The 17,635-nt window shown below is 41.7% G+C and overlaps 1 protein-coding gene across 2 annotated transcripts in view; it reads right to left on the minus strand.

Annotated features, from left to right (window-relative positions):
• Nucleotides 1–17,635, minus strand: part of LOC311035428 (uncharacterized protein) — a 159,599-nt gene that overhangs the window by 16,170 nt on the left and 125,794 nt on the right. Inside the window, exon 1 of one of the 2 annotated variants that reach the window (XM_084043614.1) lies at nucleotides 13,522–13,738. The exons of the other annotated variant lie outside the window; for it this stretch is intronic. Coding sequence (XP_083899740.1) covers nucleotides 13,522–13,702 — 181 coding nt within the window. The 5' untranslated portion in view covers nucleotides 13,703–13,738. Of the gene's footprint in view, nucleotides 1–13,521; nucleotides 13,739–17,635 lie in introns of those variants that run through there. 2 annotated transcript variants of the gene reach the window in all.

A 17,635-nucleotide genomic window follows, 5' to 3' on the forward strand; every position in this document is an offset into this window, starting at 1 on the left:
TCTGGTGGTATTTAACACTGCACTGGTGTAAGAAAGCCTGTCAGCGACGCCTAGTGGCCTGGCACGGTATTACCCACTGACAAGCCTATTAAGCATCAGATCTTCTCCTCCATTTCATTATCAGATGTTGTACACATATATTTTAGTTGGTTTCATACTTCAGCATGATCAATACTGTTGATTAATTACATTATTCAAATAATCATAATTTTCCATCATGTCCAGCATTAGATCTGCCTCTCTGCTTCATTAAAGTCAAGATCCTCTTTCTTGACCTCCCTCCTGTGATCTTGTCATGGCCCGGTACTTTTCCCATATGCGTGTGTGTCTGTATCACAGCATTCGTGCCTCACACATGTGTGAGCCTGTGCCTGTGTGTATTGCAGCAGTGTTGTGCCCCCACGCCCTAAGCAATCTATGTGAGTGCTTCTGCCTGTGTGTGTGTGTGTGTGTGTGTGTGTGTGTGTGTGTGTGTGTGTGTGTGTGTGTGTGTGTGTGTGTGTGTGTGTGTGTGTGTGTGTGTGTGTGTGTGTGTGTGCGTTTGCGTTTGCGTTTGCGTGTGTGTCTGTCTGTCTGTGTGTGTGTGTGTGTGTGTGTGTGTGTGTGTGTGTGTGTGTGTGTGTGTGTGTGTGTGTGTGTGTGTGTGTGGGGGGGGGGGGTGTAATCTGCATTCACCAGCCCAAAGTACAGGATGCACCTGCTATGTACTTTCCTACTTAATTTCGTCATTTAACCAACTTCTGTTTGCCTCCTTGCTCCACTGTCACTGCTGCACAAACAGCCCCATACATTACATCTCCCAAGTTGAGTACAATTCAAACACATGATTAGACATAATAATACAGTATGGTCAAAAAACAATAAAATAAACCAAAATAATATAATCACATTCTTGATTATTTCTTCAGGATCAAAAAAGTAATATTAAGGAAGGACTGACTCATAGTCTCAAAGTATAAGAATGAATTAAATCAACAATAATTCACAAAAATAACCATTTTGTCATAGTACTGTACATCATAGTAACATGAGTTCAGATAATTGATATCACGCGTTAGCATAATTTATAATTGGTTCTACGATATAACACAACCAAATTAGAGATTAGATTCAGATTACATTCTCATGTATTTCTTCATCCTGTTTGCCACTTCTGAGTGACCAGTCCTGTCGACATCTCCTGTGTCATACGAGGCCCTATCATGACCCAATGCACGTCCAGTAACTTTGGCGTCCAGTAACCACTTTGCGTGTGTATGTATTGCAGTAACATCCTGTCCCTAAGATGTGTAATTTTAGCAATACAAGCTTTACACACACAGCACTATGCAGTTAAGTGATTTGATTCATTCTTCATTATTGTAAGCTTATAAGCAAGGTTTATGAGCCCCGCTGCATGTGCTATTCTCTGTCCTATTAATTCCTCTCTTCTTTGACCATCGTTTAATAGGCAGACATGAGACTTCATATCACCTGCCCTGGGCTGGGATTTGCCATAAGGGGTCCAAGGTACCCAAGGTTAAGGGAAGCAGGGTTGAAAGGCTGATCTGAAAGCCATGTCTTTCCGACAATAAGTATAAGGGTAGTGGTTCTCACCGTAACCCAATGGGTCCTTGAGGTGGTTTCAAGGGTCCCCCAGCTAAATTATTGATAGTTATTATAAGTAAATTGCTCTGGATTAAGAGCGTCTGCTAAATGCCTAAACTGCAAACTGTAAACTGTATTATTGATATCTAGGAACCAAATGGAACCTTACAGGTCTGTAACTCTGAGAGTGTACAAAAAGAACCAAATGGACCCTTAAAGGTAGGGTAAGTGATTTACTTTGGTTAAATAGCTCTATATTCTGATAGAACTCATTGCTATAGAGTGTTTGTTCAGTAAAAGGAGTCTCCCATGTCTCTCCAGCTCTTTATTAAACAGAAAATGCATGTTCAGTGCTCTCTCCTGATTAGGGATGTTAGTTTAGATTAGGGATTTGATGTAATTTTGATTTGATAGAGATTAGGCTAGATAGGGGTTTAAAAGAGTAGGTAAGCTTCTTATATTTTTTTGGACATTGCTCTTGTCTTTGCATGTCTTTATGTATGTATTTGTATTTTGTTGTTTTCTTGTGTCATGTCAAATGTGTGTACTGTTATATGTTGCATACATGGCTGTTTCTGGGTCGCAAGACAAATTTCAGTGCAAACTGACAATAAAGTATTATCGTATCGTATCGTATCGTATATTTGTTTATTGATTTTCTGCACTGGGGTCCCTTTATAAAGTTTGTATAATTTAAGTTAATTCACCTATTTGTATATTCGATATCTGTCACTTTCTGTATGCCATAGAAAAAACGGTCAAAACCAATAAAGCTTCATTTCACACACCAACTTTATGTCACAGTCCTTCACTCCTAGACATAAGGATTGTAACATAAATGGGGGCTCGTCCGGGATTTGATTTTGAGGGTGGGGGTGTTACATGTAAGGGTTTTAGTTATTGTCTTCACTGTTGTATTGGTATGCACCCTGACATGCATTTATCCAGCTCAGGTCCTGCTGTGGAGGACACCTGGCTGCCATTGATTGGCTAGGCACCTTCAATCAGACTGGACCAATCACTGAAGAAGGCCACCTATTTAAGTGCTGTCAACAGCTGTGCACATTGGCAGTGTGTGGTGTGCTAAAGCTGTGCTGCTACACGCTGTCCATTTAAACATATTGTCAATACTTTGGGGGCTAAAAGTTTGGTATCCCCTGGTATTCTGTGTTGCCTTGTATTGCGTCCTGGTTGCCTCGAGCTTGCTATAATAGTATTGACCCACGGATAAGTGATAACCCTCAGAAGTAAAAATACGGTGCACAACTTTGTTGTGTATTTATGTTGGGCCGCTAGTGCCTGCTTTTTGTACTTGTCTTGTTTTGATTCAGGTTAGATTAGGGAAGTTAGTTTAGATTAGGGATTTGATGTAATTTTGATTTGATAGAGATTAGGCTAGATAGGGGTTTAAAAGAGTAGGTAAGCTTCTTATATTTGTTTATTGATTTTCTGCACTGGGGTCCCTTTATAAAGTTTGTATAATTTAAGTTAATTCACCTATTTGTATATTCAATATCTGTCACTTTCTGTATGCCATAGAAAAAACGGTCAAAATCAATAAAGCTTCATTTCACACACCAACTTTATGTCACAGTCCTTCACTCCTAGACATAAGGATTGTAACAGAAACGCTGTTTAGAAACTGCTACTACTGCTAAATGGAATGTCGCCGATTGAACATTTCTTCTCTGGGCCACTCACACAACTACCCTGTTTGTCTACAAACAGTTGAACACGCGATCATAAGGGATTTAGCGAGGTCTGTGGAGAGGTGAAAAAGTAAGTGAGTTTTCCGCTCACATGGCGAAACATGGTGTTTTTACGCTGGGCTGCTGGACAGAGACTCCGCCCCGATCGGAATGTCTGTTGTCTGAGCGGCGTGCACGTATCGCCGGTGTGTTTAGAAACGATAAGACTTGCGATCATAATGAGAAAAAAAAGTGAACATGCACAACTTTCTTCAGAAAGAGAGGTGATATAACTCCAAATCGAGCTTCATTCCGAGCTTCGGAAAGGGCGGTCCCAAAACCTTTCCTCGGAACCCGTGCGTCCAGATGTCCTGACTCTCCCATATATAGTTCTTATGTTTCGGAAAGCCTTTCCCACCCGGGAGATTTTCAGACGCTGTATGGAGTATGTAGTGCGCTTAACTCTAAGCGTGTACAAATAGAACCAACAGGACCCGTAAGGGGCCATCTGGTCATCGGGGTTGGTGTCCTAATGCACACCAACTTGGGGTTCCTTGAAATTAAAACGTTTGAGATCCACTGTATTAGGGAATATGATGTAGAGTCTTAGACACATCGTCGATGTATGCCCTTACAAATATTTTCTTTCTCTCATGTATTATATTAGTTTTATACCTATACATTTCTGGAGTGAATGCATTGTTTAGATGCCTGTCAGATGGTCAGACAATGCTGCTCCGCATGTCTACGATGGAACAAGCTGGTGAAGACAAATCCTACACGCCCTCAGACCAGACGTGAGATCTGAGCGGGCCGTACACTCAAGTCAAAGTCACGATATATTGATACATCCTGACAATTGCGGTGAACTCGGCGTACGCCCATTATTTGGTCTGCGCAACTTTTATAAATGAGGGCCACCGTCACACAATGCCCTACTATGGAAACTCTCCAAAAGGTATGAGATTTTATGAATAAACATTTTTAACAACTATAGGTAAATTCTCAAACTCCACACTCAGCAGCTCTAAATACAATCTCAAACTATCTTAAAGGACGACTTCACCACTTTTCAACATGTCTTCATATAATTGGTCCTCACTAATACTCATGATAAAATGGTAAAAAAAAAATCTACTCGGTCTGTGTCTCAGAGGAGGGTTGTGGACAGTTCAGAGTCCCGTCTACCAGTGACATCATCAATGGGGAATCCAAGCTAACAGAAACTGCAGGCTTTCTATTCCTGGAAAGTTGCAATGCAATAAAAGAAGCCATTGTTCTCGTGTTAATACAAATCTAAATAAAAAATGTGAAATCTTGTTGAAAAAAAAAATCCTGCCTAACGATGATGTCACTGGTAGACGGGTTTCTGGACTGTCCACAGCCCTCCTATGAGACACAGACCAAGTAGAAAAAAATTGTACCATTTCATCATGAGTGAGGACCAATGAGTGAGGACCAATTATATGAAGCTAGGTTGAAAAGCGGTGAAGTCGTCCTTTAATTATGGCAAATGTAAGCAGAAACTTCCCACAGGTTCATCCTCCTGGATGTCCAGAGGACCCTGGTAGTTGGACATCAATCATCAGATGGCTCAGAGCTGCTTAACGGAGCCTGTGAGAGAGGTGAACACATTTGATGGCAAAGTAAGACAGAGCATGTTGACATGCATTAAACTAACACTGAGTAGAACATTTGAGTATAACATTCGATGTCGTAAACCATGTCTAATAGATACATAAGACATTTTGCCTGTTTGTTTGCATTAAATAAAAGACACTAAGGGGAGCACTATTATTATTAGAGCATAGCTGCAGCTAAAGGTGCACTCTAGGGCAGTGGTTGTCAAACCTTTTCACGTCAAGGACCCCCAAATTGACACTTACTAGCCTGCGGACCTCCATTTGAAAAGATGTGCCAAGATTTTTACGGCTCTAGCAGTGGTTTTTAATTTCAAAGACCCCCAGTTTGACATGCATTAGGCTACGAACCCCCATTTAATGGCATTTCTTTCTTTGGGACCCCAATTTATATTGTAAAATCAATGTGAATTTAACTTAGAGAGTTTACAAATGTTTTTGTACACTCTCTGAGTTACAGATCCATAAGGGTCCATTTGGTTCTTAACTATCTATCATTTAGCTGGGGGCCCCCTGGAACTCCCTCAAAGACTCCTGGGAGTCCCCGGACCCCACTTTGAGAACCACTGCTCTAGGGTTGCCTACTGTATAGGGAATTAGCATCCCGGGATTTCTTATTTCGATCTATTCTTAACCAGGAAAAATAGATTTGGGAACCCAAATATACACAATGAGTTCACACTGAGCCTGGATTCTTCTAGAAAGCCTATTTTGGAACCTAGTAGCTAGGATGTGAGCGAAATAAACTGTGAGAATGAGACTTACTGAGGTCCTGGTGGTCTTCATGTTCCTCCTGTTTAACAGAGATGGTCCTGGATGGGTCACAGCAGTAAGCTCTCCAGTATGGATGCACCGATGCCTTTTGAAGGATCCACACTGAGTAAAACACTTCCCACACTGATCACAGCTGTAAGGCTTCTCTCCGGTGTGTATTATCTGGTGTACTTTATGACCAGACAATGTAGTGGACTTTTTCCCACACTGGTCACAGCAGTAAGGCTTCTCTCCGGTGTGTATTCTCTGGTGTACTTTATGACCAGACGATGTAGTGGACTTTTTCCCACACTGGTCACAGCAGTAAGGCTTCTCTCCACTGTGAGTTATTTGGTGTTTGTTGAGATCCCCCTTTAGAGCGAACCTTTTCCCACACTGGTCACAGCAGTAACGCTTTTCTCCAGTGTGAATTCTCTGGTGTTTTTTGAGAGAATCCAATCTATTGAACCTTTTCCCACACTGGTCACAGCAGTAAGGCTTCTCTCCACTGTGAATTATCTGGTGTTGAACGAGGCTACTATTTTGAGTGAAGCTTTTCCCACACTGGTCACAGCTGAATGACCTCACTCCAGTGTGAGTTACCTCGTGTAGTTTCAGGTGATGCGATCTGCGAAACATTTTCCCACACTTGTCACAGTAGTAAGATTTCTCTCCGGTGTGAATTCTCTGGTGAATATTGAGAGTAGACAGTCTAGTGAACCTTTTCGCACACTGGACACAGCAGTAAGGCTTCTCTCCAGTGTGCATTCTTTGGTGTGATTTGAGAGCCGGCTTTAGAGCAAACCTTTTCCCACACTGGTCACAGCTGTGAGGCTTCTCTCTAGAGTGATTCATCTGGTGTCTTTTTAAAGAAAGCACAGAACTTAACATTTTGCCACACTGGTCACAGGAGTAAGGCTTCTCTCCTGTGTGAATCTTCTTCTGGTGAATCTTCTTCTGGTGAATCTTCTGGTGACTTTTAAGCTGAGACCCTAAAGTAAACCGTAGCCCACACTGGTCACAGAAGTAAGGCTTCTCTCCTTTGTGAATCTTCTGGTGACTTTTAAGCTGAGACCCTAAGGTGTAGCTTTTTCCACACTGGTCACAGGAGTAAGGCTTCTGTCCACTGTGACATTTCTGGTGTACTTTGAGATGAGTCAGTGTTCTGAACATTTTATAACACGTGCCACAGCAGTAAGGCTTCTCTCCAGTGTGAATTCTCTGATGTTCTTTGAGTTGAGGATTGTCGCCAAACTTCTTCCCACATTGGTCACAGCAGTAAGGCTTCTCTCCAGTGTGAATTCTCTTGTGTTTCACAAGGTGAGGCCTTTGTCTGAAGCTTTTCCCACATTGGTCACAGCAGAAAGGCTTCTCTCCAGTGTGCATTCTCTGGTGTATTTTGAGAATACTGGATTGAGTAAACCTTTCCCCACATTGGTCACAGCTGTAAGGTTTCTCTCCGGTGTGTATTCGCTGGTGTATTTTAAGATGTTCCAGTCTAGAGTAGCTTTTCCCACATTGGTCACAGCAATAAGGCTTCTCTCCAGTGTGACTTTTCTGGTGTGTTTTGAGATAAGACATATCAGAAAATCTTTTCAAACACTGGTCACAGCAGTAAGGCTTCTCTCCAGTGTGAATTTTTAGGTGTTTTTTCAGATCTGCCTTTAGAGTGAACCTTTTCAAACACTGGTCACAGCAGTAAGGCCTCTCTCCAGTGTGAATCTTCTTGTGTTGTACGAGGCTAGATTTGACAGTGAAGCTTTTTCCACATTGTTCACAGCAGTAAGGCTTCTCTCCGGTGTGAATTTGCTTGTGTACTTTGAGATAATAAAGTGAAGTGAAGCTTAGTCCACATTGGTTACAGCAGAATCGTCTTGTTGTAACTGAGGACAGGGCAAGATGGGTATCTAAGATAGAAAACACAAACCTGATAAGAGCCAGATTCATACATTCACCAGCATTGTAGTTCATTGCCTACATTACACGAAATGTCAGTTTTACAATGTGTCTTTGCCAAATAGTTTTTACTTTTTTTTAGGAGAGACAGTAACAATAATCTTCAGTTTTACATTAGATGTGAAAGATGATGGACAACATTAAAGAAAGCAAAGAAAAAGAGAGCTTGAAACTTACCGAGGTCCTGTTGGTCTCCATGTTCCTTCTGTTTATTAGAAACAGACCTGGCTGTGTCTTGAGAGTTCATCTTCACCGGCAGTCCGCACTCCATAGACTGGTCTGGAATTAAGGAATTCCCATTAACATAGGACACTTATATTAAGTCAACTTCAACAATAACAGACAATAATGGATGTGTATTGATTCAGCAATTATACTTATTTTTTATCATCATGCACTGTGCAGAGCAAGTGCACAAATCCCACTTCATTTAAAAATATATTGTGTGCAACTAGAATATTTGGCCAAAATATGGCATTAATGGAAAAGGCCATATGGATCACCAACATCACTATCTACTGGGAAGATAGTTCAGAGCAAATTCTGAGCCTCTTAGCTGGCCTAAAATATTCCAAGCATATGCATGTAACATGGGCATGTTACATTGTGTGGTGTTTTCGTGTGTTTTTAGCCTGCACAGCTGATGCAGGCTAAGGATGTCTACATCTGTCTGTCTATATTGGTACCCCCATGGCCTTACCTCTAGACCAGGGGTGTCACAATTCTGACCCCTAGAGGGTCCAACCCAGCCCGAGGGACAATGTGGTCAAAAAGGGGGGAAAAATGTATGCAAACACCTGATGCTACTATGCTAGTGTATAGACCATATTCACACGGCGGCCATATTGGAATTTAACATTGAAAGTGCCGCCACCCGGGGTGACAACTTTCATTGACTTCATAGAAACATGGCCGCCGTGTGAATATGGTCTATAGTGAAAGTTAGAAGAACTTTATGAAACATTGCATTTCAATAAACATCCCTTAGTAATAAAGAAGTCAGAATAAATAATAAACATATTAGATTATTAAATATTATACACAGGTTCAAAATGACGAACCCAAACCCTACTGGACCCCTGAAATGGTTTCCAAGATCCGAGGGGAGCCGACAAAAAAAAAGAAAGAAAAAAAAAGACAAACCCGGTCAGCACCCATTATTTTATGGACCCGACAAACCTAAAATACTGTTCTAACACAGTCAGCAAGATGTAAGCTATACTCCATATGAAATCTAGCCTTGCTGTACTAGCTTACAATAAGAGACATTAACAATGGGCCTCATGCAGCAACCGTTCTTAAGAGGAAATTTCTTCTTAAACCCACTTAAAAAGTTTTTAAGAAGATTTTGGTATACTCCAATGTTTTCTTAATTGTGATCTGTTCTTAGGTAAGAAGAGAATCTACGCACACTTTCTTAAGAGGGCATTTCTTCTTCGACCCACTTAAGAGGTTTTTAAGAAGATTTTGGTATACTCCAATGTTTTCTTAGCTGTGATCTGTCCCAAGGGGGTTCTAGGGGGTCCACAGCAAACGAGGAACAGTGTAATCACTTTAACCCTATTTTATACTTTGTTTGAAAATAGCCGATCTACAAGCTCAGTGTTTTCACCCCCATACCCCCCACACAGCCCCCTAAACCCCTCCTTGCACCACCATATCACCCTTATTTCCACCCCATTACGTAGCAAGCAGCTGCTACCTTAAAGACCCTCCATATCCACCCTCCAGCTTTCAGTAATAAAATGTTTTATATCCACTACCAACGCTACTCCTGAACATGAAATATGGATAACATTTTTAACTGCTAATTTCAGCAAATGTACATTGATGTCTAGTGGTGATATGTTGATTAATGTGAGAGAAATAATAAAATACATTAATTAATTAAATAAAACAAGTTTCTGTTCATTTCAGAAGTACCTCCACAGAACTATTAATGTATTTATTTTTATGTTTGGAGTCTGGTGTGCAACCATCTATATTCTTTACTTCATTCTCTCAATTTTATTTCTGTGTGTGATTTCCTGTGATTTCTGTGTGCAGCAATCACACACAGGTGTGACTGCAGGCATGAGCCATGCAGTCATGCCTTATGGGGATTGGTGGGGCGGCTACCTATGGTAATTGGGATGAACTTTACGATTACGATAGTTACAATTCTGCCTTTTAAGAATGTTTCATGAATCTGACTCGATTTCTCTTAGGAATTCACTTAGGAAGAAATGTAATAGGAACTTATTGCTGCATGAGGCCCAATGACTTTAAATTATGTGTTTTCACCTCGATGAATAAGGAGTCCATGATCACACATGCCACAGTGCATGTGCACTTAAATTCCACGGAAGTATCCACCTGTTTCCTAGACTTTTCACTGTGTTCCACTTCCTGTCTTTTGATCCAATGAAATCCAATGAAACCGGTCAGATGACTAATGATATCCAATGAAATCCGACAGGAAGTGGAAAACACACAGCCAAGAAACAGGTGAATAGTTTGGGCGTGTGCTTTGTTCCCCCATATATTGAGTATCTTGTGTTCTGCAATGCCACATTAGTTTCCATGGACACACCAGATACACCACATGTGGTGTATCTGGTGTTCTATTATTTGTCTTGCCCCCCTTCCGGCACCTATGAATTGCAACACCTTGTTGGGAAACGCACACGCACGCACGCTCTCTCTCTCTCTCTCTCTCTCTCTCTCTCTCTCTCTCTCTCTCTCTCTCTCTCTCTCTCTCTCTCTCTCTCTCTCTCTCTCTCTCTCTCTCTCTCTCTCTCTCTCTCTCTCTCTCTCTCTCTCTCTCTCCCTGTGTGTGTGTGTGTGTGTGTGTGTGTGTGTGTGTGTGTGTGTGTGTGTGTGTGTGTGTGTGTGTGTGTGTGTGTGTGTGTGTGTGTGTGTGTGTGTGCGCGCGCGCGTGTGTGTGTTGCACTCTTGTTTGTGTATAATTAGTGTAACTGGTTGCATCTTTGTGTTGCAATCAGCGAAAAATGAAAAATGAAAATGGGCTCCTTCTCTCCCCGAGTGTGTGTGTGTGTGTGTGTGTGTGTGTGTGTGTGTGTGTGTGCGTGCGTGCGTGCGTGCGTGCGTGCGTGCGTGCGTGCGTGCGTGCGTGCGTGCGTGCGTACGTGCGTGCGTGCGGTTTCTCTTATCTATGCTAAAGCATTTCTGTCGGTTTCCTGCAGACAAAAGGTTTCCTTGGAAACAGGATCCAAACCACAGGTTGATAATGAGGAGCAGAAAACTGTGTTTCCAGTTAAAAAAAAAAGTATTATATTTATGAATTTATAATTTAATTTATTTATAATAATAAGCATAATAATAACCAATATAGGTTTCGTGAAACAGGCCCCTGGTTGCTTATCTCTCTCACAACATATGGCAACATTGTTTCTCTCCCTCTCTCTCTCTCTCTCTCTCTCGCACACACACACACACACACACACACACACACACACACACACACACACACACACACACACACACACACACACACACACACACACACACACACACACACACACACACACACACACACACACACACACACACACACACACACACACAGTTCCACGACCACACAAATGTAAATTATAATTCTTAAGAAAAGAAAAAAAAATCAGTATACCTATTAGACTAGATGTTTACATAACATAATAAATCAGTACATAGCTATTAGACCAAGGGCCCTATCGTGGGCGCCGCCTTACCCCTTATCCCTAAACTTCTTTGTCATTTTTTACTATTTTGACAAACATTTTCAAATAGTTCAAATAGCCAATCTACAAGCTTAGCAGGGCGGGAAATTGATACCATAGTGCACTTGGTGATACAAGCGCGAAATTTGGCACAGATGTCCTTCATATGACCCTAATTGATAATCAACCTCTGGCCACACAAAAATCCTAAGATTTCAAGATGGCCACCACCAGTTTTCAAAATGGCTGCAACTGGGCCAACATTTTGGACTATATCACTTTGCTGGGGCTGTAAATCTTTGATTTCCCCCTTATTTTAATGTAGGAGAATATGTTCTGACAGTATTTCTACCAAATCAGATTAAAAAATATATATTAGGTTCCAATATGGCGGCATATTTTCCAATATGGCTGCCGATACATTGCATAAATGTACATTCACATGAGCTTGTAGCACATGTATTTGTATTAATTACCATACACAGAATCAATTTATAGCACATTTTAAAGTGATTTGGTAGCTTTTTAATGACCTATGGCAACAGAATTTTCAATATGTTCACCAATAAATACAAAAACTTAGATATATATATATAGGGATATTTTCTCAAACAGGTGCTGACCCTTTTCTCTTTCCGTGGAAGGACAAAACTGTATGGCATCTGCTGAACGCATGAAAGAAGCAAAGACCTGATGACTTTGATCCAATAGCTGATGCATTTTCATGAAGAGGGATCCATCTGAGGTTCTTCAACAGCTTTTTCAAGCCAAGTCTTTGTGTCTGGGTAGCTCAGTCGGTAGAGCTTTCACCTTCGGATCACATGGTCATGGGTTCGATCAGGATCAGTGTACGGTACGGTGAGTGTGGCGCTCCACCTCAGCAATACCAGGGGGTCTATAAGACGTCAGTATCTGAGCTGTGAATCATGATGTGTCAGATGCTATCCTCTGAGCTCTGCCTCAGATACTGACATTGTTGACATAACAGTTTCACTTGTTCAAAGCCTTGTCTTGAATTAGCTGTGGATTGCCTTTGGAAGGAGGGAAGGATCTCAGATGGATCCCTGTTCATGAAATTGCATCAGCTATTGAATCAAAGTCATCAGGTCTTTGCTTCTTTCATGCAATCAGGGGATGCCACAGTTTCGTCCTTCCATGGAAAGGGAAAAAGGTCAGCATGGCAGACAACTTCTCCAAATTAGGTTCAACACCTGTTGCAATAAATGATAAACATATGCAAGTCATTGAGGAGTTCATAGTACTCATGTACGATAGAACTTCATAGAAGTAGTTCCTACAAGGAAGTGAATGCAAGTGAAGTGCATTCCAAGTAGGACATATACAGGGCCAGTCACTATTGTGCAGTCCTGTTTGCCAAATTATGCCAGAAGCTGACACGATGTGGAAGTAAAAAAGCATGTTCTGGACACTGCAAATGCTTTAAGTTTGGACTTATCTGCACACCCCTCTGTGGTTGCAGTTGCTAGTACACTGGCCTGTCACTTGCCCAGCCACCATTGTAAATGAGAATGTGTTTATCATGACTTGATGATGAAAACAAAAAGTAAGCGCTAAGCTTTACCAAGCTAATAAATCACTTTCAAATGTTCCATAAATGGATTCTATGTATGGTAATTAATACAAATACATGTACTACAAGCTCATGTGGATAAACCATAAGCAGATGCACATTTCTGCAATTTATCGGCAGCCATATTGGAAAACATGCCGCCATATTGGAACCTAATGTTATTTTTGATCGTACTGGGTAGAAATACCTCCAGAACATATTCTCATATATTAAAATAAGCCCCAGCAAAGTTATATAGTCCAAAACATTTGCCCAGTTGCAGCCATTTTGAAAACTGGTGGTGGCCATCTTGAAATCTTAGGATTTTTGCGTGGCCAGAGGTTGATTATCAATTAGGGTCATATGAAGGACATCTGTGCCAAATTTCGCGCTTGTATCACCAAGTGCACTATCGTGTATTGAAAACGGCAATTTCCCGCCCTGCTAGCTCACAATGTGTCGATGTAGATCGGCTAGTTGAAGTATTTTAAAAAAATGGCTAGTAAGTTTAGGGTTAAGGGGTAAGGCGGTGCCCAAGATAGGGCCACAAATGTTTACAGTAACATAATAAATCTGTACATACCTATTAGACTAAATGTTTACAATAAACATAGTAAAACAGTACATACCTATTCTGTGTAACTTGATCACTGGTTTCAACATGGTGGTCTGCATCACTGCTACAACTCTGTTCTTCACACTCTGACGGAAGACGTTAGGATGAGCGTCATTCATGTTTCTTGATATAAAAACAAAATGAGAAAGAAAAAGCCTTAAGGTTGCTATTAATCTGTCATTACAATCAAGCATTACAGCCTCAATAATGTTGAATGAAAACGCAGCAGCTTATACTTTGGGTCCTCTCCCTCAGAGTGAAAAATTAAAATGGGCTCCTTCTCTCCCCGTGCGTGCGTGCGTGCGTGCGTGCGTGCGTGCGTGCGTGCGTGCGTGCGTGCGTGCGTGCGTGCGCGCGTGCGTGCGGTTTCTCTTATCTATGCTAAAGCATGTCTGTTGGTTTCCTGCAGACAAAAGGTTTCCTTTGAAACAGGATATCAGGATATAATAATAAGCAGGCAAGCGGAATATCATGCACTAGAGCAGGGGTGGGCAACTTTGATGATGTAGAAGGCCACTATATTTCCACACTCACTCCAGAGGGCCACATTGCATATACCGTCGGGCAGACAGACTCTCGTATCATTTTGAGCTTGTAGATCTGCTATTTTTGCAGAGAGAGAGGGAGAGGGAGAGAGTTAACCAGGGAACCAGGAGAGTGCAGGAGACAGGACACCCAACCCAACACCCCCACCTGCCCCCCCCCCCCCCCTCTCTCTCTCTCTCTCTCTCTCTCTCTCTCTCTCTCTCTGTAACATAAACACAAAGTTGGGGCTCCAAGGGTCAAAAAGTCACAGACAGGCCCCAGTCCCTTAGTGTAACATAACACTCTGGAATGATCCAAGTGAAGACACGAGACTGCTAAAACACATTCCAATAGTCAGATAGGAGATTTAGTATTATAACAGTACTAACACTACTAAGGTTTGGGAGATATTCATGATCATAACAATGTCAGATCAGATTAAATGTGGATTAAATATGAATATCCTCATCATTACCACTAAATTCCACCTTCTTTTCTTTCTATCTGCTATGCCGGTAGAATGTGGAATGTCCTGCCAACAGTCATAACAAAATGTGCCTCCTTCAAAACCTCTATAAAAGAGCGCCTACAGGTGGCTGCAATTTGTAACTGGCCCCCGTAAAAAGTCTAAGCTTATCACCGGACAAAAACTAATTTCACCCATGACTTCTTTACACCTTCTTTACACCAGCGTCCGTTGAAGGTTGTAGAAGACTCACATTTATCTGAAAGTTGGTGAATAGACTATAAAATGCCAGAGTTCTAAATACATGGGCAGGGACAGACTGGGACAGTAGTTCAGGCAGAGAGTCATACACCCTTCCAGACCACCCTTCATATACACACATGAACGAGCACACTCTCACACACACACACACACACACACACACACACACACACACACACACACACACACACACACACACACACACACACACACACACACACACACACACACACACACACACACTATATCACTGAAATGAAATAAATAAAACAATAATAAATCAATAATCAAACAGGAATATAAATTGCAGTTATAGTGCCCTCTTATCTTTTTTGTATACAATTGACATTGAACAAATAGAGGTAGGCTACACATTATAGTAATCTCACAAATCAATTACTAATTATTATACAATTTACAGCTCTCCACCAGGTCAGGTACGTTATTGTGGCCTCCTGGTGGCGCTATAATAGGCCAATGTGAAAAGGGTGCCATTTCTTCTTAGGTCGTTCACGGCAATGGGACACTGCATTCATGATGTGAGGCATTTTGTTCCAAAAATGTGTTTTGCTAAATTAGACCTGCTGGTGACGCTATAACAGGCCAATGTGAAAAAGGGTGGCATTTCTTCCTTGGCCTAGTGGGAATGTGTTTGTGAAATTTCACGGAAATCGCAAGCTGCGTTCATGGTTTGAGGCATTTTGTTCAAAATGGACCAATCCTGCAAACTTTGGAAGCCAACCATAGGCAATGAGGATGGAATATGGGAAATCGGACAGATCCGTGTTGATCACATGACTGTAGAGATACTGTGTACCGATTTGCATGACGTTTGGATAAAATCTGTAGGAGTAATATTAAAAAATGGGTTTTGCACAAATCGGCCTCCAGGTGGAGCTATAACAGGCCCATGTGAAAAGTTTGAGGCAGAGGTTCTGAATTGGCATCCAGGGAGTGTGTGTGCACAGTTTCGGAGCGACCGGGCCAACGGTGCCAGAGATTAGCTGCTAACACACAAACAGGACACACGGACACACACGGACACGGACACACACACAACACACACACACACACACACACACACACACACACACACACACACACACACACACACACACACACACACACACACACACACACACACACACACACACACACACACACACACACACACACACACACACACACGGACGGACGGACGGACGGACGGACGAACGGACGGGTAAAACAATAACATGCATATTACCGACAACTGCTAAAAAGGCATGGCGATTGCTCCATTAAGTTATCTTTTATTCACACAAACCTGACATTTATTTATGACATCATCAGATGATGATGAGAATTTTTTCTTCCTCTTTATCCTTTTTCTTACATGTTGACCAATGATCATTGTAGTGAAATAAGCACAACAAAGTGCCACAACATGTACAATATTAAGTTTGCAAAATGGTTTAACTTGAATGAAATTAATCCTTTAGGAGGTAACACGGTGGAGTTTGATGTCAAGAAAAAGCTCGAAAGATGGGTAAGCACTAGTGGTAAGCACTCTTTCTTGATTTTGCGAATGGCAAACGAGTGGCTCAGGGCTGAGGACAGGATTCGGGGGGACAGGTTTTTTGAAAGTGGGCCCCCCCCCCATGCCTCATGCACGCGCGCGATTTTTTTCCGGTTTTAATTCGGTTATTTATTAATTTCTTATCATTTTATTCGGGTTTTTCTCGGTTTTTGAATTAATTTATTATTATTTTTTACCTCAAAACATTAAGTCGGGTGTCTGCGCGATTTCGCGTTGGCCACTTTAGCCACCTCAAGCCAATATATAGTCAGTTCTGTTCATAACCAGTGGTGGAAAAAGTATTCTCATGTTTTACTTAAGTAAAATTATAAATACTGCAATGTAGAAATACTCCCTTACAAGTAAAAGTCAATTCAAAATGTATTTCAGTAAAGGTACAAAAGTATTGGTATAAAAATGTACTTTGAGTAACAAAAGTAAAAGTACTCCAGTCCTTGTGAGTACTTTTACTCGAGATGTAGCCTTTATAGGGTGAGATCTACAGCTCACAGAGATCTACAAGCTCACAGAGCTTGTAGATCTGCTATTTTCAAAAGGTTTTTATACATTTGAAAACTTGAAATGGGACATTCTGCATAATGAGTACTTTTACTTTCGATACGAGTGCATTTTATACTTTTGCACTTTTACTTAGGCACGGCGGCCATTTATGCACATTAAACATTCTGTACTCACTCACAATAGATGTCCCTCCAACGTCCAAATATCTCCTAAATTCATAATTTCTAGTTGAAAACATGCTATTTTCTGTCTCATCATAAATCCTGTTTACTTTTCTCACCCGACCGACCCCTTCTAGTGTTGCCATGTATTCTGTGAGAGCAATAAGCAACCGGTCAATGAATATTATATGTTTATGAATTGAATACCAAGGACCTCAATGGAAACAAGACCGCAAGGACTTTTTTGGACGGACCTTTTAGACAAAGTGTTTTAACTGTACTTTCTGCCAATAAAATATTCAATCAATCAATCAATACTGTAAGGGCAGGTTTTCGCAAATGTTTGCTTTTTACATACACTTTACCTGGCAACCCCCCCCCCCCCCCCCCCCCCCCCCCCCCCCCCCACTCTCTCTCTCTCTCTCTCTCTCTCTCTCTCTCCCTCTCTCTCTCTCACAGACAAGTCGCGACGCACGCAGCGCGCATACACAGTGATTATGGGTAGCTCAGCTGTGTGACCCCCCCCCCCTCCACCAGCCAGAGCGGCGCAGCCGGCAGCGCAGCGCAGCGCTGCGCGCAGTTAAACCGGTCCAGTGACCTCGTCGTCGCCACTCGCCACACAAATATAAATAAA

The sequence above is a fragment of the Gymnoscopelus microlampas genome (assembly GCF_963454915.1).
Source record: "Gymnoscopelus microlampas genome assembly, chromosome: 19".
In the NCBI taxonomy this organism is placed as follows: domain Eukaryota; kingdom Metazoa; phylum Chordata; class Actinopteri; order Myctophiformes; family Myctophidae; genus Gymnoscopelus; species Gymnoscopelus microlampas.